The following is a 26895-nucleotide window of genomic DNA, read 5'->3' as shown; positions in this document are numbered from 1 at the left end:
ATTTTTACCCTTAAAACTTCAATTGAATCATTATGGATGAAATCATTTGGCCCAGACTGCACTGAGTTACTGTGTTGCCCACGTAGCAGGGAGACCATGGACCAGCACATAAATGTTATCCTCCCACTATGGATGTAATGAGGGCAAAGGAAATTCCTCCTAGACTGGTTGCTTCACAGTTAACTTCCATTTTGTTAACCTTTGTAATTGTTTAGGAAGAAAAATGAAAATTTAATTTTACTGTCCAATGAGCTGGTGAAATATTAACCTCATTACAAAGGCAGATCATTGTACTAATTGGTGCTTCTCTGTACAAGAAGATAAATTGAAAAATGAATTAACCCTTTATGAATTAGTGTAATGATTGTTCTTTTTCAGATACATTATTTGAAATAATGGCTATAACGCAGTGGAAAGACTATGGTTAAAATCTTAGCAAATGCTAATGAGATCTGTATTAAATGGGCAATGTGCAGTAACAGGAAGAATAAAGTACAATCTACCATGCGTTTTACTAAACTGTAATTGCTTTTTTGTATATTAGAAGATAGTGGTCTATTCAGCTTTAAGTGTTACAGCAGTAAGTATTGGTTAAACGTTCTAAAACAATGCACTGTAATTTGTGCATGCAAAAATTGAGGTCTTTTTAAAAGGTATTCTTCAAATTAGGTCTTTTGAGGATAATCTAGCTTTTGTAATTTACAGCTAGAAAATGATACGTGCAATGGATTCACTTTAATTACCATGACTACATTTGCTTTCTTTAGACCTTTCAAAAGGATCTTTAATAGGAGGAGAAATCGGATTTAATCCTAACATGGTTTTGAGAAAAGAAACGGAAAATTTACATTGTTCTTAATATACGCAAAGAAAGGATTTATCAAAACTAAAACACACTATAGAGTTTAGGCAATTTTACAAACAAATTTGTACCAATAACTAAAACATTTATTTTAGAGGTAGTTTATTCTTAAAGGAAACATGATAAAAACATTAGATCTTTTTCAGTAGAAATGATTATGAGGATTTTTTTTTTTTTTTTTTTGTCCAGTAGGGTTATTCAGAAGTTGTGTGTAGGCCAGGACAATTTTTAATTTTGTGAAAACGGACAGAAAACACTCTTCTTAATTTGGTAGTCAAAGGAGTTTCTTTTCAGCAATCATAGTAAAAAAATTATCACATTTGATTTGTGAATTGTAGATTTTGTTGCAGTTTAAAAATCAGTCAGCATATTTTTTTCTGCAAGATGAGTTTGAAGTTGAATATTGTGTTATATATGAAGTTGAAATTATGCTATATATGTTAAATCTGTATGTTATACATAAGAATGTATGAAAATTTTACGACACCAACCCTTAAGACATAGCCATGATTACATACACACAGAAGTGCGTAGTTAAATATTTTTAACTATAATTTGGTTGTATTTTCCCTTGGTATTTCAAATTCTACATGTTCTGAGAGCTTTTTCATAAATGAAGTACAATAGTAGAATCATTTAAATTAAATATTTTGTCCTATTCATCTTAAAAGTCTCTCAATGAGCTCACTGGCTCTTGATATGAGGTGTTATATTAAATGATCATTTTCAGGTGAGTCCCAAATAGCCTATCTTTTATCAAGTAGATGTACTTTCACTTCTAGTCGCAGTGTGCTCAATATGCTGCTGACAGAAGAGAGGAGGAGAAGATGTGTGATCATCTTATCAGTGCCGCAAAGCACCGGGATCATGTTACAGCCAATCAGCTGAAACAGAAGATACTCAACATACTAACAAATAAGCATGGCGCCTGGGGAGCTGTTTCTCACAGGTAAGCTGCTAACGTAAAATGTGTGGGTTTTTAATGTTACTTCCAAAGTTTAAGAGAAGCTGTCACCACATAACTGGAAAAAATGAATCTGGTAGGAGTTAGAATTGCTAAAAGGTATTCTCTGTAATTAGTCGTTGCTTCAACTGCTTCTTGAGAAGTCTTCTTTGATAAAGATTCACAGATAAAACTCATCAATAGATTGCTAAAATAATACTTTATTATATTTCAAGTAAGTTGTAATGAATATTTGTTGATGATGTATAATGCAGCTTTGCTAGTGGTGTATCAGAAGTTTTTGGGGCTCCCTCCAGTATTATAGCCTCTTTGAGTGAAATGCTCTGGATAAGAACTGAGAGCTTTCCATACAGATGTTGAAAGAGGAAGCAGAGGACCCATCTAGCAATATTGTCAGTATAAGAATAATAAGCAGAACCAGAACACAACTTGCTGTGTCGTACTTTCTTCTGTTTATAGCTTTTCTGTGCAAGTGATGAAGTGGTAAGATCCACTGGTAAATCTTAACTCTCCTACAACAAAACAGTAGTCAATACCAGCCATGTACAAAGTCCATATGCTTAAAGCAAAACTTATGTGTGTGCTTGACTTGATCAAGTCTGCAGCTGAGCTTAACCAAAGTGCAGTTCAATTCTGCAGGCACCCCTGTAAGGAAGTAAAGAAAAAAAGCAGGATGATCTAAAATATATCATTCTTATTCTATATAAGTGAAAACATAGTATTTGAGATTTTAATTAGAACTGTGTTGAATACTGTTTTTAAAAGTTGGTTGTATTCAACATAGGGATTAAATGAAACTTCTTCATATATCATGCCAAAAAACAAAGCCTTGCTTTTCCAATTCTGAATCACAAAAATAGCCAATGGCTAAGGTGCTGACCCTCCTCGTGTGGAAGAGTTGAGCTCAAATTGTTCCTTTCCTTCATTCTGAGCAAGGTCTTGAACCTGGGTCTGTCATGCAAGTGCTCTGTCTGCAAAGTCACAGGCTGCCAAGTCTCTTTCTTGTTTTTTTTCATTCAAGCTAATTAATAAATTCATTATTTATTCAAAATGGAACTGGTCAAACAGTACAGACTGAAAAAGTTTTGCTTCCAAATATCTGATTTTTTATAGTTTAATTTCCTACTTGAATCCTGCTGGTCTGTTCTGAGTCAAACACAGCAGAACAGAAAGTTCCGCTTTAGCTCTGAAAAAGCTTTTCAGTAAAAATCTGGTCAAGACTTGATATGCTGATTCAAAATCTTTTCCATAGATAAATATTTTCTTTCAGAAAACAAAACAAAAAAAAATTGAATATATCTTGAATGCATACCTGAGGCTTCAGCTAATTAGAAAAGATGTTGAATAATAAAATGGACACATCAATAATAACATTTAATAAATATCATATATACTGTTCATTCTTTTTGTCATTGTGTCTACTTGGTTCTTGCAGTTATATAGTGTAAAAAATAAAATGTAGTTTTTCATATTCGTCATCCTTGTATCTTCCAAAGAAACCACAATTTCCTGGATGATGAAGATGTGTTTTATTTTTGTTTTTTAAGGTGGTAGAAAATGCAGAAGTTTAGTCTGATAGAAATTCTGTAATGTAACATCACAGACATTCAGGTGATAATTACAAAAAAAGACACTTAGAAGATTGTGATATGGTTAATTCAAAGCAGCCTGAGTTGATAATGGACACTCATGTTATCTCTAGTTGAGGCTTTAAACAGTGTATCTGGAGTCTTGAACCTGCTAAGTTCAATTTTCAGTCCTTCTAATGTCTTTGCATTTTTTAATGATGTTGTGACTCAAATTTGGTTGCAAGCACTTTGCAGGATTCAGTCAGTTCCTTGCCATGGCACTGGGCACTAACTCCTGCAGGAAACACTCATTGGGTCACACTACTCTCCTTTCCTGCATTGTAGGTGGCATACTCAATGGCAACAGATCACTGTTGCAGCTTTTACTTGCCTTTTAGTCCATGTAGTTTTTGATAGGCTATGGAGCAGCTGGATACCTTTGACAAGCCTACCAAATTTTTTATATCAAGCAAAATAAATTCCCATTTTATTTCACTTTCCCTGTGTGCCTGCTACTCAGTTCCCACCTTCGGTCCAGCTGTTGGTTGGTTTTTAGCTGCAGACTACTTCTGGCTGATGTTTAACCTGCAGAAGTGAGGAAGCTGTGACAGCACAAAGGCTCCAGTGAGGTTCCCCATTTGCAGGATGCAAATGTCCTTGCAGTTCAGGTCCTACCATGGCAACTGTGTGATCCACCACACAAGTGCAGCTTCTGTCATGAGACCTCATGGACTGTATAGGGAAAGGGCTAGGAAGGCAGGAGATGGGGGAAGATGACCAGATGGAGAACATCAAATGCCATGTTAATAATTGAGGTCACTGTTCTTGGGCAGATTTAAAAGGCTTTGACTACAGAAAGGAGAGAGAGCTCAGGGAACTACTTAGATACAGAAGGCAAAACCCATTCTTAATTAGATAGTTTCTCCAGTATTTTTTATGTGATGGATGTTTAGATGTATTCTAAAATGTTACATTCCATTGCCTTATCTGGCAAGAGATTCTTGCTGGACAGTTACAATGTCAGCAGTCTTTTTATACACTGCTGCCTCTTGTGCCCCAGAAGATGCCTCCTGACTGGAGGAGAGATACTAAGCAGTTTGCAGACATCTACACTTCTGCAGTGACCACATCATTTCTGTCTACCAACTTGCTGCATGGTTCTTGAGTCCGAGAATGTTCTTGGAAACTGCAAATTAAAGAAATCCTTACCACGTCCAGGAGAGGCTGGCAAAGAAATAGGTAAACCGTTCCACATGATAAACACTTAGGCAATAGCAATGTCTCTACAGTCCTTTAACAAAGTTGCCCATAAAATATTAAGATCTGATTTTGTGAAATATTATGCAGCTGTAGAAAATTTCTTTCCTTGTGTTGGCATTTCAACACAGTGAATTATAGGTCCCTCAGCTTTTGTGTCTGCAGCTACTCTTTTTGCAGATGGCAACAACCACCATTTACTGTATTTAATTTGTAGGTGTCGCAAAGTGTATTCTTTGTTCACTTATGAGAAAGCAAAAAGTAACTTAATTCCTGGCAGCATTATGATTATTGAGAGGAAAGTCAAGGGGTTTAATGAATCCAATTCTGTCATATTTGCAAATTATAAATTTTAGATATAAACTCTTTTCAAAATGTTCAAAGAAACAGGAAGATAGCTGAGTTTAACATAAAATCATAGGTGACATGCATTTCAGATACCTTCTTAATTAGCTATTAATTTACAAAGGAAAATTAATCTTATGCCAATGCTTCACTACTTGAATTAATTATTTCAAAGATGGTAACACTATGCGTGCTGTCCCGGTCTGTGTATTGACCAGTCAGTATGGCTGGAGACAATCTGAGAACCTATTTACTCTTTCATCTCCTTCTTTCTAGAATGGTAAATAACACTGTTTTCAAAAAATCTTTCTGTTGTACTGCTTATCAGTGTTACCATCTTCATAAATATTTTCCATTCAGTTCTTAAGGCAAAAACCAAAGTTCTTTCGCCTCACTTCTTGCAAGTGTGAGCATCAACTCCCTTACAACAAAAGGAAATTATTGAAATGTCTTCTTATATCCTTCATATCTTAGAAAAGAGTAATAGTATTCAAAACAAATTTATTTGGTTTGTTACAAACCTTGTTTGCCTTTAAGCCAAACTAATTCTGATATTCTCATTTTGGCAGCTCAGTAGTTTCAGATATCTTCTGTTTCGTTATCTTAGCTTACCTTAAACATATAGTTTTTCCTTTTCTTGACTGAAACATCGTATCCAAATTTGAATTCTGCAGGTTTTTTCCATTGAGATGAGAAATTGATGGGTTGGGTATTTCTTTGATGCATTGCCACTTATTAACAGTGAATACGCAACATCCTATTTCCTTCAGCTCAGGAAGAGTCACACAGGGTGTTTCATAGATTACCGTTCAAAGTCTCTGTAAGCCAGCACTTACCCTAGCTTTTTTCAGGGTTATAGTCTTCATGTCACAACATATGCTTCCTTCTGTCTTCTCTGTCAGCTTCATATGGTATTTCTCTTCCTTCCCATCTGCTTCTCCCCCCATAGACATCTTTCTTTAAATATATATATATAATAAAAAGAAGTTTAGTGAAATTTCTCTGTACATACAGTTCAAATTTGTTATCAGCCCCGTGTTTGCCTGGGATGTTATCTCTCGCCATGCTTGTTTGGAGGGTTCTCTTATTTCAGCTTCAGAATTTAATCAGACACCACAACTGTATATGTAGTTATACTTACAGTTTGTATAAGTTTAAGGCAGTCTATGGCAATACGGGGTTCTGAGTTCAAGGTTTTGTTCAAAATCTAAATACAAAATACCTTTGTTCTGATATTTTCACACTATCAGTTCTGATATACACAGAAGGATTATTATGATGAGAAAAATGACATTTAAAAATGAGACTTGATTCACTTGCTTTTGGTGGTTTGATGAGGGAGGCTCCACCTACATTAAAGCAGCTTTACCAAACAGCAAGTATACAAGGCCTTTTCTGTTCAAATCCATCTTTGGTTAAACGAGACACCCATAACAAATTAATCATTCATGGTAGAGGGCAGAGCTGTCAAACTCATTCTGTGGTGAAGACCAAATTCGTCTGGGGAGACAGTCTGGAAATACAAAGTTTCTTGCCAGACAGCTAGTTCTGCCTCTCACAGCAGCATGTGCTTCTGCGAAGATTGGCTTCTGCTGAGGAAGGGGAAGAGAGCTGAAAGAGAAGAACTCCTCTTTTCTGAGCCTATGGGAGTTGGCAGTTAGTATGGTGATTCTGGGAAGACCCTGCTTCTAAACCAAATGTTTCCAGTTTACACTAAGAGGGATAAGAACACAGGAATTTAGTAAGGAGTTTCCCTTGCAGCCAGCCCTTGGCATTCTCTGTCTCCATCACCATGCTAGCTGCCGTCTTAGGAAGTTGAGAGTACAAAGATCCTATCCAGTCCGCTGCTGCAAATCAGCTTCATCTGGTTTAGCTATTCATTCATTTCAGGCTCACTTTAACTGCTAGACATAAATTACAAAGGAAGCTTTAGAATAGTAGAAAAGATATAGGACCAGATCCAGTCTACTGGATCCAGCAGTGTATTTGACAAGCCTGTTGTTTGAGGGTCTGTTAAAGTTCTGCATTTTTCCACATATTCTATAAGAACAAAGAAATGAAGTTGCTTCTGGAAGTGGTGAAATATATTTTTATTTTCAAAACAGATACTTCCAGATTGATCTTATGGAATCCGCATTTCAGCTCATTTAGTTGCTATTTTGGTTGCAAGTTCCAAATATTCAGTTCTAAGACAATTTCATCATGATAAAACATTAAAAGATGCTTTTCTGTCTTCTGTTGTTTTTACTTAACTGCCCTACTATGATAAATGTTTTGTCTTCAATTTTCATATTTTAGGTCTGGTATTAATCACCCTTCTCTAGCAGGATTTAAACATATATGTGAGAGGCTATTTTTCTAATGCAATCACTCTTTTTTAGTATTTTACCATTTGAATCCCCTTCTTATCTTTCTTCCTATGCTTTCAACTTTCTGCTGCTCTGCACCTGTTATATTACATCCAATATCTGTTATTTACCCCAATATTTTCTCCAACCATGGTGGAAGGCAGAGAATTTCTGTTAATTGTGCCATACCCTTTCAGGAACATAACAGAACAAAGTGAAAAATTCTTCCTAAGAACAATAAGTTAGATGTAGGATGCTATTTGCAGCATAGCAATACTTGCCAAGACAGAACCACTGCATAGCCACAGATGGGCCCTATGAGTGAGTGCACAGTTTTCTTAAGTGAGACTTACTCAGTTCCGTATCTGTACAAGGTTACTCTGTTGTTTTTAACTGCCCTGCTTTTCACTGTGGATTTTCTCCTGCAGCTGGAAAAAACCTCTGAAGAAAATATTTGTTTTGGAAAGACAAGATACTCAGAGGAGATTTATTTACCTATAGGAGAAAACTTATTTATCTCTAGGAGACACAGTGTATTATGTTTGATATTAAAGAAGGAGGACATTTTCTCACATTATTACTTCTGCAATAAGAGAACAATTTCCTTCCTTCTTTGCTCTTTTTTTTTCCGCTTCTATTTAAAGTGTCTTCTGTTTCTGCCCATAATTTACTTTTTCCCCATTTGCTTCATGGCAAACACAAAGAGGAAGGTTTTGCTCATATTCTTTTTCTTGTAGCTTTACAAACAACAAATCTTTAGAATTCAGTCAATCAGAATAGAAATCCAAATGACGTAGTGTCAACTGTCTGTATATTTTATTGTAGTAGTAACAAGAGGATTTTAAAGTGTATTCATACCAAGAGAAAGATCAACCTCGACAGTCTGAGAGGCCTTCTGCACCTCCTTAGTTCTAACCACGGAGCTAACACATGCAACACATGTAGCAGTTCATCTTCCAGTATGAAGTCACAAGAACAGGTTCATCTAGCCCGGTAACCTGCCTTCTACTGTGAGTGAAGGCTTAAGGAAGAGTAAGAATAGGTCAAGTAGACACAATAGGTCCATCTAATACTGCCACAGACTCCTTGCTTTTTTCTGCTCAGGATTTCCTGAGGAATCTAAATATCAGTCTGTCAGTTTTTAAGTTTCCTTCTGTCAGTGGGACTTCAAAGTCCAGCTGGCTCTCCTCATATTTTCCTCCTAGTTCCTGCAGAGGAAGCAGCCTCTGGAGTGGGTATCAGCAGACTCAAAAGCAGGTGCTGGTATTGGACAATGTTTTTAGCATCTGTGCTCCTTCTTTCCCTGCCTCTAGTTTAGACAGAGGCAGAAACTCAGGAGAAACCGTGAGGGAATAATTTCTCATTTGGCAGATAGCACTTCCCTCACATGATTCTCACTTCTTCTCCATTGCCAGTCTAGTGCAGTATAGCAATGCATATCCATCTTCTCCACAGAGAGGATGGAAACCAAAGAATGAAAAGGAACAAAGGCCATTGGTTAGAAGATTCTGGAAAAGTAAGTTTCATGTTTCTAAGAAAGCTTAAAAAAAAAAAAAAGAAGAAAGAAAATTCTTTGACTTATTCTTTATTTTGTGACCTAAACTGGGTGAGAAACATCCTATTTTTAAGTTGCAGTAAGCTTTTGTAGTACTATTACATATACATCTTTTCCATGTGTCTCTTCAGGTAAATTACACAACATATATGCTAAACCATACATTTTTTTTTCTAAGAGAAGAATCTATAGTGTTTTGACAGATTTTGACATTTTTGTTGGAGTCATCAGAAATGCGAGGTGGAGTCATTTTGATTCCTCTCCTCTCAAAACCTTTATGTGTCTTGTAGTTTTTTATTTGAAATGTATTTATGTCCAACCATATGTTTGTCAAACTCTTGGAGAGATTCAGGTTAGTAGCTGGAAAGGAACTCAAGATTAAATCAATGTCAGACTGTGAGGCAAGCATAATTTGGAACATCTCTATCACATGTTTCCTATCCTTTTTACTTTGAGTGGGCGAAGGAAAGTGTAATTCTGCAAGCACCTTAGGAAACCTGTCTTTGCTAGCTTTACAGCTGAACTTACATATAGGATAATTTTGTGTGCAGCAAACTAGATTATGAAAAAAACTTGAGGTAGAACATATCTAAAATCCCTTAATGAACAAAATTACTTCCCATTCTAGCATAAAAATGTATTCAAAACGTACTCTTTTTATAACTTTTTTTGGTAAGATCTGTCATTTTAATAAATGAACACTTTACCACTGAGTTTCTCGTATTCTCAGTTACTTAAGAAAATTAAGATCAAATATTTCTCATGTCCATATTCTTTCAGAGGCGGTGGTAAAGATTTTTTGTTACATTATCCCTTTCAGCATTCAGTACTATTTTTTCCCCTTTCGCGTTGCCCAGACTTTCAATAAGTTTGTTTCATGCCTGTTTCTAAACTTCAAAGAAAGCGAGCTATTATATGCCAAATAAAAAAGTACTTCTTTCTTGTTTTTCCTAGGAGCAAAGCCTGACTTGTTTTGGCAAGTTTCTGTAAAGCCAGCCTAAGTTTTATGTTCTGGATACTAAGACACTTCTTAATTCCTGTGTTTCCCATTTTCCTCATTGCAATGTGTAGTCACCTAAGACATATAATATCCACTTCTCTCATCTCCTCAGTTACCCAGTCATCAGCCTCTCTCTCTCTAAAAAAGAAATCAGACTTTGGGGTGTTTGTTTGGTTTTGGAGTGGTTTGTTATATTTTTGCATTTTTACTTCACTGTTCTGCTGTCTGAAAAATAATCTCAGCAAACATTTCTCTTTCAAGTGGCCGCTCCTGGTTTTACTTGAGGGGGAGCGTTTGCTTTGTCTTGTTTTGTTGTTTCAAAAGAGTGAAGTGAATAAGTTTACACAGATTTATTCTGACTGATTGAGAAACCCTGCATCTGTCATAGACTTCATATAAGGAGATTACTGTACTTTGTTATACTACTTTCCTCACTGATAAAAAGGATACAATAATGCACACTGTTCTACAGAGTAATTAAATCATTCAAGAGAGTATTGAAATTACTGCGTCGTTTTGTTTTTCTTACCTATTTTTTTTGTAGCTTGAATACATTTGGTATGTGTGTCATCATAACATTTGCTTTTTCTATATAACTGTTGGCTTTTTAACATGAAAGTTCTATTTTTTCACCAGCAATATCTGTTCACATAGAGGCTTGAAGTATATGGAAATATATTTCTTCTACACTTAGAGACATAAAATAGTTGATGATGACAGATTGCAAGCCTCTCTCCGTATTTGTGCTCCCCGGTATATTGATATCTTTTGTCAATAATATAGGCTGTTGGTTTGGTTGTAAAGCTCCATTGCTCAAGAGTGTTGTATTTTGAAGTCATCTGTCATGTATGTGTTGTAGAGATAGGAGACTATTTATGTTTATGGCATTTTAAGTAACTCAGTAAGACCCTTTAGAATATACAGAAAAGGCTTGTCTACTGTCATCACTGCTCACTTAATCCTGTGACCTTGACATGATAGTATGCCCATAAAGCTCCCTGTGGGTAGTTCAATAAAATAGATGAACATCAGAGTCTAATGATCGTTTCAGCTTCAGGAATATACTGCTTTATGCCATAAATCGTTCTTAAACATTCAATAGTACTGAACCATTTTAAAACAAAATAATTTAGCAAGCTAACCAATTGTCTAGATTATTAGAAAATCCACAAAAAAATGCGTAAGCCACATATACTTCCACTATTCAGTTTGAGAATGTTAACCATTGTTTTAAAAACCATTCTATATATACAATTCCAGTAGACTAAAATTAAAACGAAGTTATTTCTTAAAATTTCTGTACCAACTCAGTTATTCTTTTGTTGGTGGTGGGTTTTTTGTTGTTGTGTTGTTGTTGTTGTCTTTGTGGCATACTAAAGTACACTTATTCTTCAGGTTACCTTTGTTTTTTATCTTTGTTCCTCATAGCAAATTATATTTATTGGGTGGGAATGCTTTTTGTTCTTGTTAGTCACAATCTGAAACTAGGAAAGCTTAATGTGTAAGAAATTTCTTTGATGATTTACTAGAAGTTATGTTTGCGCTAATGGTAGGAAGCAATAAAAACGTACATAAAGAGGAAGCTAAATGTGATGTCTCCTAGGCCCAGTTTAGAAATACTACTAAAGCCTTTGGGATACTTTGCCATAAGAGGGCCTTAATTTTTATGCATAATATATCTTGTGCTATGTGAAAACATGGAGGAAAGTAAAGTGCGATATATTTGCCTTGTGGTGAATGGAAGTGGCTTTTTGGTATTATTGAAGATTTTTTCATTTTTTAATTGTTTAATGCATAGACATCTAAGCTTCCAATTTTTATTATCTAAGAATGCCTTATTTTCTGTCTTTTACATTGAATAGTAGCCCACCCTCTCGTATTTTCATGAAAAAGAAGTGTTATTTTTAAAGCTGATGACAGCTCAATAGTAGAGAAAATTTATTAGGTGAACTTCAGGCAGTATTTTCTGTGGTAGAGCTCCGTACTGAACTGTTGAGTTAAAAAACTAGGCAAATGCGTTGACTGAAATCTGTCAGAAAAGTACAGCCTGGAACAGGAGGTGATATCCATCCACTAGAACAAAACCTAAATTTACTATTCTTTCCAATGAGAGAAAAACAAAACAAGCAAACAAACAATACCAGTATTTGGCTACATGCCAAGCAGGGTTGAATAAGAAAAAAAATATTTTTCAGAATACTTATTCGATATGAGATCTTAGTGAAGAATTAAGTTACTTGATTTAATGAAAAGCTCTGCAATTGTTTACTTACAAGGATCCTGAGGATCCAACTGGACAGACTGTTTAATTGTTCCCCAAGTGTATGTTGATTTTAATTTCTGAAGGTTTTGGAATTCTATTCAAGAAACGTTTAGATGTGGTACTAAGGGACATGGTTTAGTGGGGAAATATTGGTGGTAAGTGGATGGTTGGAGTGGATGACCTTGGAGGTCTTTTCGAACCTCAGTGATTCTATGATTCTATGAATTAAAAACTAGCAAAAAACCGATTTGAGACTTGTGGGAAATGTCACCAATTTCTCCGATTATAGCCTGAATTAAAACCATACTGCCTCTTAATTTCTTGACAGAGGTGGTGTTTTAAAGGTATGAAGCCTGATGAAATAAAGAAAAATTATGAAAATTAGAATTTAAAAAAATTGAATCTATGTACAGTTTAGTAGCATTAGAGGAACAGTAACCATTGTTTTTAAAAACAGGGAAATCAACTTTTTACATACAAGTTATATATTTCTGTTACTGTAAATGGTCCTTTAGCAAATCAGATATATTTTGTGTCAGTTTTCAACATGTTTGTTTGTTTGTTTTGGATATCATTTATGTTATTCTTGTTTTCTGATGAACATATCCTCTTCCCTGGAAAGAAGCAGTCGTGTTTCTTTCTGAGTGGACCTCCAATGAAGGCCAGGTACATCAATTTTTCTAATGTGTGTATTGCAGAAGCTAAAGTTGCAGGTCATATGTTGGGTTTCATCTGTGGCATTCCCTATATATATGAATCATTTGATATCCTGTAGCTGAGCTATGAAAGGGCATTATTGACAGCTGTGCTGGGAAGTTCAAAAGGTCCTGCTGGACACCACTAAATTTTTATTAATACATGACAGGGACCTATTCTCAGGGATGTCCTGTTCTGAAAGTACTTGAAGAGCTCCTTTATTTCAGTGGCACAGTGACAAATTGTTGAGAGTGGCTCTTTGAATACAATATTTTTTTAGAGAATTCCACTTCTGTAAGTATAAACAAGGAGTTCTTAATTTGTGTACAGTAATAGAAAAAATGTACATCTAAATTCTTATCCTCCTTTTGTTAAATTTGACACTTCACAGAACTCGCAGTAAACTTGTAATGCTACTATTTTCTGAAAGACATACATTCCTTAGGAAGGATGCATGCTGTAGAAAGGCCACAATGGGCATTCTTGCACTAGAAAAATTCTTCAGATTCCTTTTGTCATTCGTGTTTTTCAAAACATTTATAAGACGTTCTATCACAAGTAGTACTATATTACAGGAACTTAAACATGGAGTAGTGAGAGTGTAGATATTTAGAACTGGTTTCATCACGAGTTCTGTACTGGGTCTGTATTATTCTCCTTGCGAGTAATCAGAACTCTAATATGTATTACTGTGTGTGTTTGAAGGCATGTTAATTTGAGGGCTTTTCACCTAGTCCTGCATTAATCTCTGTGATGGTTTAGCTATTTTCAATAAATCACTGGTTTCCTGGCTACTGGCTCTTTAAGTTGTCCCTTGGCTCTAATAATCAGAGGTTTATTGTTTTCTTCCCATACCAGTCAGTATTACCAGTTGTAAAGGCAAGACTCACCTCTTCCACAGATTTCTCCCTAAATACAGTTGTCAGTGCTGTTTAATTTAGAGACAATATTGTGACTCCAGTAACGGTATGTTGGTGTTGCACACCTTTGAAACCTCCCTGTAGACTTTGGTCAGTGAAAGGCTTTAAATGGCACGCTGTTCTGAGTGTGCTTCATCTTGGAATACTTAGAAAAATGCAGCTTAGCCTGTATCCAAAACCTCCATCAGGTATGCTTTTACTAGTAGATCTAATAACCAAAGACTAAGGGATGGGGACAAACCTCTGCTTCATACTTTCATAATCTTGAATAATTTTTTCAAATTGTTCTTCTGGCACAGATTACATTTTGGTGTAAAATTACAGTAAAATTTTAATACGTATACACAAGTATTGACATTTTATTTATACTGTTCTGCTACATTTTGGGTCAACTGTGAATAAGATGAGAATAATCACCTTCATATTTACTGAATCATTCATTTAGGCCAGTCGCCTTTTCACAATTTCGGATATTCCTTACAGTGATATGTCCATGTAGAGTGACTTAAAAATGGAAATAGAAGTTTTTACTCTCTAGTATCTGTAAAATAAGGAATTTAGTATATGTAATTTACCTGGATATTTCATGTATTGAGATCAGTGATACTGAAAAATGCTGTGTCATTTGCGTAATCCATTTTATGTACTCCAAGTGATTGTTCTTATACATTCGTACCACAGCATTAGTTAAATCACAGAGTATAGTTTTTGTAGTATTCATCAGCACTGTATATTAATTATCTAGGCTTAATTGGTTTAATTATTTCTTTGAATTTTTGGTCTTACAACTTATGTGCTTGGGCCTATTTCTTAAGCAAATGAGCAATGTATTGTGTCTGATTTTGGAGGTGGTTGAGAGTTGTGGAGGTTTTTTTTTTGTGGGTCAAGAAAGCAATAGGAGTGAAAAAATGATGTGTTATTTCCACGATCTAAATGTTCTGCAGCAGTAGCAGCAGCTGAGCAACTCACTGTTATTCAATGCTACATTAACTTTTCCATTAATGCTGGTGCTGTAAAATATGAAGCCCTTAAGCATTGTGAAGTTGCTGTCTGATTTTTGTTCCTTTACATGGCTGCTGTATATTTGCATGTTGCAACCATTATGTGGATAATCACCATCATTACTTTTTGGAAGGTCATTCTCTTCTTGTGCTGCATATAGTTAAATGTAGAAACGCCTTAACAGAAGTAAGGATCTTTAAACATATTCACTAACAATGCCATGTATGCCCTATTTATTTGCAACTGTGATTATGTGATGGCAGTTCAAATGTCAACAAGGTATTTTTCTTCTAGGTTTTTCTTTCTTCCTTCCTTAAACAAAAATAATCCAAGAAAAGAAACCAGACACCATGAGAGGCCAATGTTTTTCCAAACAAAAGTGAACCAAAACAAACCTTTGAAGTATTAAAATATTTCTTCTGAAATTATTATATATTCTTTTGCGCATAGACTAATTTTCATTATGTAATAAATGCAATTATATTTTCGAAATGCAGAAATTTATTTCTAGTGAATAATGTACAATGATTGGAATAACTGTTATGGAATTATGGTCAAATTTCCTCTTTTTTTATTTTTATTTTTGTTGAGAGTATATGTTTATGAGAACAGTGGATTTAATAAGAGCCATCAACAAAACATCACAGCAGTTCACGGCATGTCCAACCACGGCATACCAACTGTTCCATCCACCCTGCCCTCAAGAATTCATACTAAAATTCATATGGAGAAACAAAATTCTTCCTTCTGATGTGAAAGCAGTTCCTTTATGCCCTAAAGAAAGAAGTTATGATCTTAGTGGTGCCAGCGAGGTGACATCTCAACATTGAATAAATCATTTTATTTGTCTGTCCTCCTTGTTTTCCCCATGAATTACAGTACTTCACTATCAGTGATTTGAGATCTTTTGATAGGTTAAAAAGCCCCAAAACAATGCTTAAATATTACCTTATTTTAAGAGAAATGTTTTAAATATTTTGTGCTGCTTTGCTTTACATTTAAATATGCTTTAGTAGAGTAGCCTTTCAGTGAGTTTTTGTGATGCTTCAGACTTACTGAATGTGGTTGAGTATGAATTTGTGTGATAGCAAATTCAGAGTTCTTTCTAGCTGTGTGTGATCAACAACATTATGCTTAAGAACTATTTCTGGTGGTTTTCAAACAGATTGAAAGGCACCTCATAAGAGTGGTAAGTCCTTAATTGTATATTCAGCCAGAGGTTTTTTTCATCACTTTTCTATGCTTTATTTCTCCCATTTCAATCTTCTCTCTACCAAATTTTTGTTGTACTAATTTTTTTTTTTAATTCATATATTTTGATGTTGGTATTGTTTGATTTCAGGTACACATGTGGAAATGAGTTTAGTATCCAATATATATTCTGTATTCTTTGAATAGGCAGACTGTTCACGTTGAGCCCTAAGTCTAATGAGAAATTCTACACAGATTTCGTGATATTATAATAAAATTTGGAATTGCTGTGTCTTTTACATTACAATGATATTCTTTTCGTTTCAGGAATTTCACTAACTTTTTCATTTAGGAATTTTTCACAGTCCTGCTTAATAATCATTGATCCACATGATGTGTTTCTTGAAGCTCAGTGCTAGACTGTGGTCTATACGCATAGGATAACCATCTTTTTCATTTTTTTCTCATATGCTGCTGCAAAAATTCTTTTACAGTTTTATCCATATAATATTTCTTCATAAAACTTATTTTGTGTCTTTTCTGTCCTAGTGCTTTGGTTGGATAACATATCTGCACTCACCAGCCGGATTGCGGCAGTCAGAAATGTTTGTGGTCCTGTTTTTACATATACAAAGGGACTTTTTTTTAGAATAGAAAAGACTAAGTTGTTGCATCAATCCTGTAAGGAATTCTTAAGCATTTTTCATTTGAATAAAATACTAGGAACTGATGAAATGACTGCCGTTAAACTTCACCCAGCATTGCTGCTTCCGAAAACTTGGAACAAGAAAAACTGTAGCAAAGTAACTTACCAAAGTGTACTCCATTTTGAATGCTGAGGAACAGCAGAGCTCAGTTATCCCAAAAAAAGAAAACCGATAAAACCGAGCATCCCTGCGAAGATAAAGATTTTTGTTTCATAAAAAAAGCTGTTTCAGCCGTAACAGTTTGTGTCTTCTTTGGTATTGGAAGATGAGGAGAGAGCAGCAAAAAAAAACACAGCTCTCCCTGAAGCATTAAATAGTTCTAGATTTCAGGGGAAACTTAGTGTGAGAATTTAGTATTAACAGCTCCTGAAGATTTTTACTTGAAGTTCAAGTTTGTCCACCTATTGGGAATGAATTGCAACATGCATGATTAAAAGAAAAAGAAAAAGAAAAAGAAAAAAGGAAAGTTAATCTTTCCAGTTAGTGCAGCTCGAAAAAGGCAAAAAATTTATTACTCAAAAGATCATTTTAACAGTGATTAGCTGTTATGTGGAAAAATGGATTTCACTTTAGTCAATAGAATGCTATATTTTGTTAAGAATCATAGTTTACAAAATAAATTTCAATATTTTTTACTACGGCAGGTGATGAATGTTCTCCCACAGAGGTTATATCAGAAAATCAATATTTGTAAAATTGAAGCAGTATAGGTTTGTATTGATCCATGTGGCTAAATCAAAATGAAAGGCTTTGTAACAGCTTTCTTAGACAGCCTGCTACCCAGTAATGGCAAACTATCAATTTTAGCTTTCCACTGATAAATCAGCTTGAAAATTGGATGTCATTTTTTTTTTTTTTTTACTGAGGTAGTGATTTTTTATGCCATCTAACCTTTCCTGACGTGTTAGATTGGTTTATAAGACTAAGCTCTGCCTTTTTGAAAGCAGTCATCAAAACTGACATTTAGATATATTTTGAAACAAAACATAAACTCTTGAAACCTAGTTTTATCTGCTGGATAGCTTGCTGGTAACTGTATGAGTGCATCTCTGTGTAAACAAGCATGAACATACCCTTAATGCTGAAAGTGACATTAAAGTAATATTTCAGGTCATTACATTTCTCTGTTTTCTGATCTCTGGAGCTCACAAAGGTCAGGTCCTCAAATGCAGCTTTTAGAAATTAAAGCTCCAGACACTATTTTAGCTTGCAGTAGCTAGGAAGATTGATTTTTCTTTAATTGACTGATTATTATTTTTATTTCAGTTTTTCAGTGAGACTTTATGAAATGATACCAAGCACATCAGTTTGAGCAGAAGTGTACAATGTGTGCTGGAAATCTGAGTGGTGGTTCATTGTTTTTAATGATACATCTGATTTTACTGTGAAAGTAGGTAGCAAAATCCTTTATAACAGTGAGGGAAACCCCTTACTCTGGGTCAAATGCAGTAGTGTTCAGTGACAGTCGACAGTGCCATACCTTCACGCAGCTTGAGGTGGTATTGATTGTGAAGCTCACTGTTGTATAATTACTTTTGGCTGCAGAAAAATGTGGTGTGTATTGATCTAGATGGAAGCATTTGAGTAGCAGTTTCCCTTGGCTAACAGTGAGTGTCATCTTTCAGCCATGATAAATGGTAACGCTCCGGGTCAGCATAATTACTTTGTGGTGAAATGAACCTTCTGTATCCTTCTCCCTCTCGCACTGAGAAGCTACCGTAATCATCTTTATCTGAAAGCCATGATTTACTGAACTAATCATCCCCTTAATAAAGTCCTTTTTCCCCTCCCCGCAGAATGTGCCCAATTTAATTGTGGCTCTATCCTGGTATTTTAAAAACCAAACTGCTTCGCTCTGAATCCACAAGTACCATTTTTTCCTAACTCCCCTCAGTCCACCCAGACCTGCAGGACGCCTACAGCTCTTTTGACAATCTTTTAATATTTCTGTTCAGTGTTTACATAGGAAAAGGAGAAAGATTAAGATGTTCGTTGTTTTGACACTCTACTACTTCTTTGGTATTGAAATCAAACGTTATTAATGCAGTAGTTAGTAAAGTAGTAAATAATGGAGGACCGCAGTGAAAACTGTCACATGAATTTATTGTCAGCAGCCCTTTAATTTTATAGAGTAATGTACATTCTTTTGAGATCAAATGAGCATATCTTTTCACAATATGCTGCTAAAACAGCTTTGTTTATAATAATTGTGACGTCTCATTTAATAGCAGTTCTAAATTTTAGATTTTTTTCAAGTATTAGCTATTTTCCTGTTCTCATGGACCTCTAATAGGTGACAAATGTGTTATCAGAAATAAGGAAATGTATTTATTGCCAGAACAGAAAACTCTGACAATTTGTATTATTTGGCACCTTTTTAATGGGGAGTTTTCAATTTGTTATCAATATTTCATTAAAACTTTGTAGCGTGTTGTTGAAAATGGATTTGTGTTTACTTGCCAGTAGGGTAATATGGCCCTGGGGTAATGACTTTTTGTTAAGTAATGTTAGTTAAAGAAAATCTGGCAATAGTTTTAGATCATTTTCAGACAGCTGTGAAGGGTTTGGATAAAGGTCATTTTCAGTGATTGTGCTTAGTTAAATAAATGTGAAGGGTTCACAATGGGAATCTTGCTTTTCAGTATGCTGTCATAAATTTCCCTTTAACACATCTGGGAATACAAAGTAAAATGTAGTTGTTTCTGCCTTGAAGGCAGCGTATTTTATATTTTCCTTGCTTTGTTTGTTTTCCCCTTATAATGCTGTTTATTCACATAACTAGAGTTCAAAGGTTTTACTTTGTCATAAATTAAATCTTCTATTCTCTGACAGTTTGTGGGACCCGCTGGATATAGTTTTCAAACAGTTGTAACTTGAAGATTTTTTGCTGAGATTTAGTCATTAAAAGTGTTAAATTTTCTGACAACTCAGCCTCTATTGTGACCCTGGTTCATTGCTTGCTCTCTTCATTGGCCACAGCTGGCCTCTTGCTGTTCACAGCTGAAAAGTGAAATCAATGCTGGGTCTAACAAAATGCAGATGAAAGCCATTCTGATCATATATAGTCATTTCCCGTAATTTTATCAGCCTTCAGTTTCTTAAAAGATCTCTGGAAATCATTGTTTGTTCATGTGAATACAATATCAAATTTTGTGATAAAATGAGCTGCCTTTTCAAAAAGTAGTACCTTCTGAAGCATTAGCAGTGATATACAGCTCACACAGCCATCATGCAACTTCTTAAAATACCGTTTTGCTCCTTCCCGTGCTCCCTCCTGAGGGGAAAGCGCTGGGTACCAAACCCCCTCAGAGCTGCTGGCTGAATTCTGGTTTTGAGCCTTTGGAATCTTGTGAATTGAGGTTTTTATGTTCTACAAGGCTCCGAGCTGGAAAGTAGGAATTCTTACCATGTGCCGATCCACATTTCCATTGATCTCTCATCCTCTTAATTTTTATTTGAGCAAGATCGGTAGAAAAGCTCTGTTGCTGTTATAGGTGGCAGTGTATGATGTAGCTTAATGCTCCAAAGGTCACAGAACTACAATGAGTTTGATGGAAAACAGTCTTTCTCCTTATTTTAAATGGTTCCTGCTTTGATTACAGGCATTTATTATAATTATCAAGAGATTAGTCTGTTGTTATAGAATCCTTGTAATGGAACCATTTAAAAGGAATATAATGGCAGTTTATTGGATTTTGCAAAGGAAAAGAGAACAGATAAAGTGGTGTTTTTCAAATGGATCAACTGTTGCCCTGAGCATACTGATTTTTTTTCTTTTGTTTAACTTCCCATTTCTTTTTATTTCACAGTTTTCAGTTGTGTACTAAAAGAGTCATTCACTTTTTTTTTTAGTTTGGAGAAAAAAGTTTTTATTTTTATCATTTTCATAGCAGTCTAAGCTCTATGTAATTTAGTGGTAAAAATATTCCTTCCATAAATGGTCTGAAACTATAGATTTTTTTATTTTATTAATATCCCCATTCTAAAAAATAGCAACAAAGAAGGTACTGCTGATTAAAATATATATATATAGAAGAAAATGCAATTTCTATACTTTGCCAGTTGATTTGTAGCTAGGGTGATTTCTGTATTAACAAAATAACATAGTAGCGATGAAACTTGTTGAATTTCCTTCCTATTTATAGTAACTTTCCCAAATTAACAGTTTATCATAGAATCATATAATCACCAAAGTTGGAAAAGACCTCCAGAATCATCTAGTCCAACCATCCACCTACAACCAATACTTCCCCACTAAACCATATCCCTTAGTACATCTAAACATTTCTTTAACGCAGTTTATATTACAGTTGTATTTACAGCATCTGCCTCGAAAGAATAAATATTAAAATTATAAATCAGTCATCCTTATCAAGTAGTTTGTAATACCATTTGTAATCTATCAGTGAATGTAAGTACCAGATGAAATTTCAAAAAATTAAAAGCTTATAAACTTAGTTTTAGACACCAGAAGCTAAGTTTTATTTCAAGAACATTGAATTTTTTTATATGTGTATGTTTTATCCTTTTTATGAGCATCTTCCAGAAGTTTGGGCCACAGTTACATTCTTTTCAAGAGAAATTACAGAGCCAAAGCCTTCCTGCTGGGAACACGCTGTCCTACGCTGGTCAGTTGAGCGATGGCATGAATTACCTTGCACCACTGTTAACACAAGGAAGAAAGTCATTTGGCTGAAACTTATTTGACATGGGGATATTTTGATGGCACTGGGGAATTGGCCCCAAAATAACAGCTGAAAATAGTATAGGAGCAAAGTAAAAGTATCAGATTACAGGTCTGCTACTCTAATATCTGCTGGTTGCCAGTGGAGGAGGCCTAGGGAAGACAAGTATTTCCCTCGGTGAGTTTATAGTGATACTCCCCCAGCAGATCTTCCTAGCTTTCAGCAATTTGTAGCTCAGGGACTTCCTGAACCAGAGGTGATATCCTTGTGTTTAATAACTTTTGGTGGGTTTTGCTATTGTTTTTGAGTTGTTTTTTTTTTCCCTCTATGAAAGGAAATGTCTTATTGCTTTAAGAACTCATGTAAACATCTGATATCTACGGTGTCGCAGGCCTTTAAACTTTACAACTTAAGTATGTTCTGTGAGAAATTTACACTATTTCACATTATTTGCACTACTTCATTTATTTTGAACATGTTGCTTGACAACTGCAGGATCTCTCTAGGTCTTTACTTACGAGAAACAGTGAGTCCTTGTTCCCTGCTCAGCATCTTGATGCTATTCATAATATTAAAGATCACTACCATATCTCTCTCAGCTGTGGTTCAGTTCTGTAGGTAGGGAGCCTGGAAATGGCATTCCTCACCTTGGTGGAGGCACGACTAGCGGGCTGCATCTTATTCTGGAGTAGGACTCAGTTAATCCTTCCAGCTGGAGCTATTTTACTTTGTGTAATATCAGAGAGAAGAGAATGACATACACATGTACTGCTTCTCTATCACTCCCCACCCACCCGTCCCCATCTGCCAGCCTGTAGCTTTATTGCCATTAGGAAGCTGACAGAAATGACTAAAGTTTCCTCAACCAAATCCACATAGCTATACTGACTCAATATATTCAAAAGGGGAGAAATAGTAAACATTTGGACTCTAAACTGAAGCAATGCAGTTAGAGATGAGCCTGGGCCCCAGCCATATAAATGTAGCTCTTTCACTTCCCATTCCAGTTAATGTTTCACCAGTGTACAATGAGATAGCATCATCAGAAAAGGTCGATAGTGTTCTGTGCCACACAACTTCGTTGATTCATGGGGAAAGCATGCTGTGTCAGCCATAGCTTTTCTTGCATAATTGTATTTACTTCCAGATAGGCTCAGCTGTAAAAGCCTAGGTGCAAATTATTATCGTTGCGTATCTTTGTGAAAGAAACACTTCCTTGACAAAGCCTGAAAAAAAGTCATTTTGATGTACTATGTCTGGCTTTCGGAGTGTGGTACATATCTCAGGAAGACTGTGGGCATAACACTCTATAGTGAATTAGATTCTGGTGCTCTTGGTTGCTGATGAAATTAGAGCATGTGCACATTTCACAACGTTGAATAATGTTTTTTTTTCTATTTATTTCTTTTTTATGAAGTGTACAAAGAAAAAGCATGTTGCTTGCAAAGTTAACAACTTGAAAATTAGTGAGTGTGACCATGATTATTCCCCTAATGCATACACCTTTTGAACACTGAATGAGGTAGAGTGGCTCTTGGGCAAAAATTTGAATCTGGGGGGAAACTATAGTAAGGTATTTCTCTTCTTCTTTCTAAAAGTTTCCTTATATTCCTAGCGTTGTATTTACTGCTGCTCTGGTATCTCTGAGGCATTGTGATTGTATTGTGCTTGTTTTGTTTTGTTATTGTCGTATGCTGTGAGAATTCTCCTCTGGATCAGTAGTAGAATACTGATTTTTTTCCAGACTTTATATCTCACTTAAGCCAGAAGAGCATTTAAATATCATAAAGGGCAGTGCTCTAACCTAAAAAAGATGTTCCCTAAACAGTTTTCCTAAACATTTGTTGTGAAAACACCAAGAGTTATTAAAAAAGCGATTTCAGTGATTTATTACCAGTTCATCCAGCAGTTTTCCATAATGTTCGCTGTGTTTTCTTTCTGCTCTGAGATTTCAGTTTTCATTCAGTCTGAATCTGAACAGTCTAATGCCGTGAGTGACTTTCATTATGGCAGAGCAGGCCCTGATGGAAGAAATTACTGATTATGCGTTTGTGACTATCAACTGATGATTGATAAAACTCTAGTAAATTAGTATCTGAAAAGGGTGTATTACTGAGAGTTCTGAACTTTGTGCTTCTTTGAGTGAAGGCCTTTACAGCTGAAAGAAGTGTCAGTCAGAGCTTTGCAGCCATAGCTGTGCATTTAGTCTAGATATCATACAGATGTACTACATGCGATAAGCCCTCATCTTTTTGGAGATTTTCACTCAGTTTCTTTTGTACCATAGTAGCAGTGCTGAAGGCTGCACAGATATGGAAGTATCAGCAAAAGAGTCTTCCTTGTGCAAGGGGAGTCCTGCTGCTGACCAGCCATAGGTTAGACAGCATCAAGAAGACGCTATCAAGTAAAGAAACATTGTCACGTGTGATCTGATTATTGATGGGGAACATGTTCTGAATCATACTGCTTTCTCACAGTTCACCAAATCTCTACTGTCGTAGGCACCCTGTGACTGTCAATAATGTTCTTTTTTTCATTATCAGTCTGTTGAGTTATACCGCCTGTTTGGTTGATAATATTGCTGGTATCAGGAATTAATTCTGAAAACACTACATTGAAGAGTATTGGAGGGTACAGCAAGAGTATTTTCCTAGCAGTGTATGTAGATAGCGCAGTACAGTGTTTTTTTCCTAACCTCTCTCTGAAGCTAAATCTTTAAGGAAGTTTTACTTCTGTTTTTCAAGAGAGAAAATGCATAGAAGCAGAATGTTTTCTTTTTTGCTGGAAACAATAACTGTTTTTTTTATCCAAAACCATTCAGGATACTTTGGACAGATTCAGTGTTAAACTAGAAACAGCACCTGGCTTCTAGATCTGTAAATCAGTATTACTAGTCTGTTGGACGAAATAGCCATTGAAACAATGGTAGATCCATTCTATATTATGCTTTGGTTTGTATGTGCAGTTTGAAACCACATTGCTAATTGCAGAGATTACCAAATATCTGCAGCAAAACAAGGATGCTTCAAGTCAATGACAATATGGGTGTGACTAAAGCAAATGAATTTAAATAGCATCAAGAGACTCAGTTCCTAGTTTGTAAATATTCTCAGCAAAATCATATGGATGAAAGAACTGAATTATTTGATAGGACAAAGAGCTAGCTTTATGCTGGTTCAGTTATATGTGGGGAAAAAATATCACAGCTGTTGAACAGCATATAGTACAGCCTTATATGTACCTAGTTCCATGTTGGTTTGGTTGCATAAATAATGCATGAAATACTAGATAAAAGCTATTCTAGAACTGTATTAGAGATACTTATTTAATGAAAAATCCTATAAAACATGAGATGCAAGTAGAATGAACATTGATGTTCTGTATAAAAGATTTAATAATCTTTCAGACTGATTTAGCCTTTCACATTTTTGTCAATTCAGTTCACTTCTTAGTAGATATATTGGAAGCTTTTTACTAGTTTGCTTTTTTTGGTTATTTGTTCTTCAAAAACCTTCTAGACAGATGGAAAAAGCTAAAAAAAAATAATAAAAAAACCAACTCATTCTGTAAGAAATCTTTCACAAGGAACTTCAAAATGTTTTTTGATTTACACAGATGAGATTATTTCCTTGGGTTTTTGTCTATTGTATTATTGTATGTTTCAAGATTCCCTTTAGCAGGTCAGTCAGGTGATGAAAACACATCTCCATGTAACTTGAAGTGATATTAGATTGGGACAAGTCAATCGACCACTTTCTCCAGTTCTCTTATTTAACTGGATTCATACAGCCTATAACTCTCATTTTCTCTATCCTGCCTTAGATTTTGCTCAGTCATCTGAATTTTCTGACCTGATCCTTCCCTTGACAATTCAATGCAAGTCTCAGATGCCAGATTCTTTTGTGAGAAGCCAAGGTTTTTACTTTCTCTAATGTTGAGACCTTTGTTACTTGAGACAAGAGCAGCAGCATTCCCATCACCCAGCTTATCCCAAGTTGCAACAGATTCTTTCCATTGCCTATGAAATGGGCCTGGGTTGATTAGTTAAATGTCAATAATGTTGACATCTTAAGTTAGATAAAAGGAACTCAACTCAGCTATCAATTGGCATAATTTGACAGCCTTAATCTTCCAGTAAATTACAACTGTCAATTGCAAGTATTAACTTCTTGAACTGTGCTTCCCAGACTGCAAGGGAGGAAAACAAATTCTACTAGGTCATAGGCAGTTTGGTCCTTTAGGAAAAGCAGTTTCCAAAAATAGGTGGTAGTCAACCTCACAGCCATAATTTCTGTTGAGCTGCACAGTGAAAATCTGGAGCAGCTAAATGAACCAAGAGGTTCAAAAAGAATGAAATTAAGGAGAGAGAGAGCAGACCCCTGGGTTGATCATTAGAAAATAGAGAAACTGAGGCTGGCATGACCTGCTCCATCTCTCTTAAGCCGTGTGTGACTTTCCAGCACTTCAGCAGTGGCTTGCTCCCAGAGTCTGTGTCCCAGGGTGCTTTGCCAATCAATATTCTGAGTGATACAGATTCATAGCAGAACGTAAGAAACGCCATCATCAAGTTGCCTTGACACTCAGCTACAGACCAAGTCCAGCTTTTTCTTGTCTTTCTCACTTTTGAACTACTAGAATTTTGTTGCTTCTCAATTTCACAGGCATGAAGTTTTTGATGTTTTGTTTTCTTGGACTGGGAAATTTACCTACCCATCCTTCTGTTTCCGGATAGATTCTTTCCTCCATCGAGCATCTGCCTCAATGATCAGTCAGTCAACTTTCCCTTCTGATGTAATAGATGGATTTGACAGGCTGTTCCTATTTTTGATTTTTCATACAAACCAAGGCAATAAAGTCCTGAAAGAAAAAGGAAAAAAAAATATAGTGAACATGTACAGGATGAAAATAGTTTAATTAGCAAATATAATACAACAACTGAACTATGAAGGTACATACAAAATACAGAAGAATATGTATGATCATACGTCACAGATTTGTACTATAAAGGTAAAATCAGCTATTTCTATTTATTGTCACACAATTACATAACAGATTAATTATTCTTAAAGTGGGAAAAAATTAAAAATTATATCCAGGATCAGGCATAGTCAAATACTTTGTATGCAAAGATTCCTTAAAGCCTTTGGCATTTATTTTTTTAAACCCACAAAAATAGGAATTTTTTTCAAGGCAGGAATCATTAAGTTTTCATTTTATTTTGTCTTTTTTTTTTTATGTCATCTGCTTCTTTTCCTATGAGTTTTGCTGAGCCAAAAATAAATCGTTAGGTCATGCTGATATATTTTGGGATGTTTTATAGAAGATTGTTTCTATACTTCTAAAGAACCTCTTGACTCTCTGAAATAAAGTATAAATAGAACAGTTTTGATTTGCTTGCCAAGCTAGTTTCTTAGCTTTTACAAATATTCCCAAGAACAAAAAAAAATTAAAAATTAAGATTCCTTCAGCATTTATATGATAGTATAATAAACATAGCCTCTATTAAAAATCTTGCAGGCATTTGACAAATGT

The 26895-nt window shown here is 35.3% G+C and overlaps 1 protein-coding gene across 12 annotated transcripts in view; it reads left to right on the top strand.

The window, feature by feature from the left end:
• The window catches only part of NBEA (neurobeachin), a 486663-nt gene that overhangs the window by 256946 nt on the left and 202822 nt on the right, over positions 1 to 26895 (top strand). For all 12 annotated transcript variants that reach the window (XM_021377858.1, XM_021377912.1, XM_021377833.1 and 9 more), the window contains one exon: positions 1645 to 1811. In XM_021377858.1, the coding sequence (XP_021233533.1) occupies positions 1645 to 1811 (167 nt within the window). The remainder of the gene's footprint in view (positions 1 to 1644; positions 1812 to 26895) is intronic.

Source organism: Numida meleagris, chromosome 1 (genome assembly GCF_002078875.1).
Source record: "Numida meleagris isolate 19003 breed g44 Domestic line chromosome 1, NumMel1.0, whole genome shotgun sequence".
NCBI lineage: Eukaryota > Metazoa > Chordata > Aves > Galliformes > Numididae > Numida > Numida meleagris.
The sequence above is the reverse complement of the archived record's forward strand: the minus strand, read 5'-3'. Positions and strand labels throughout refer to the sequence as shown.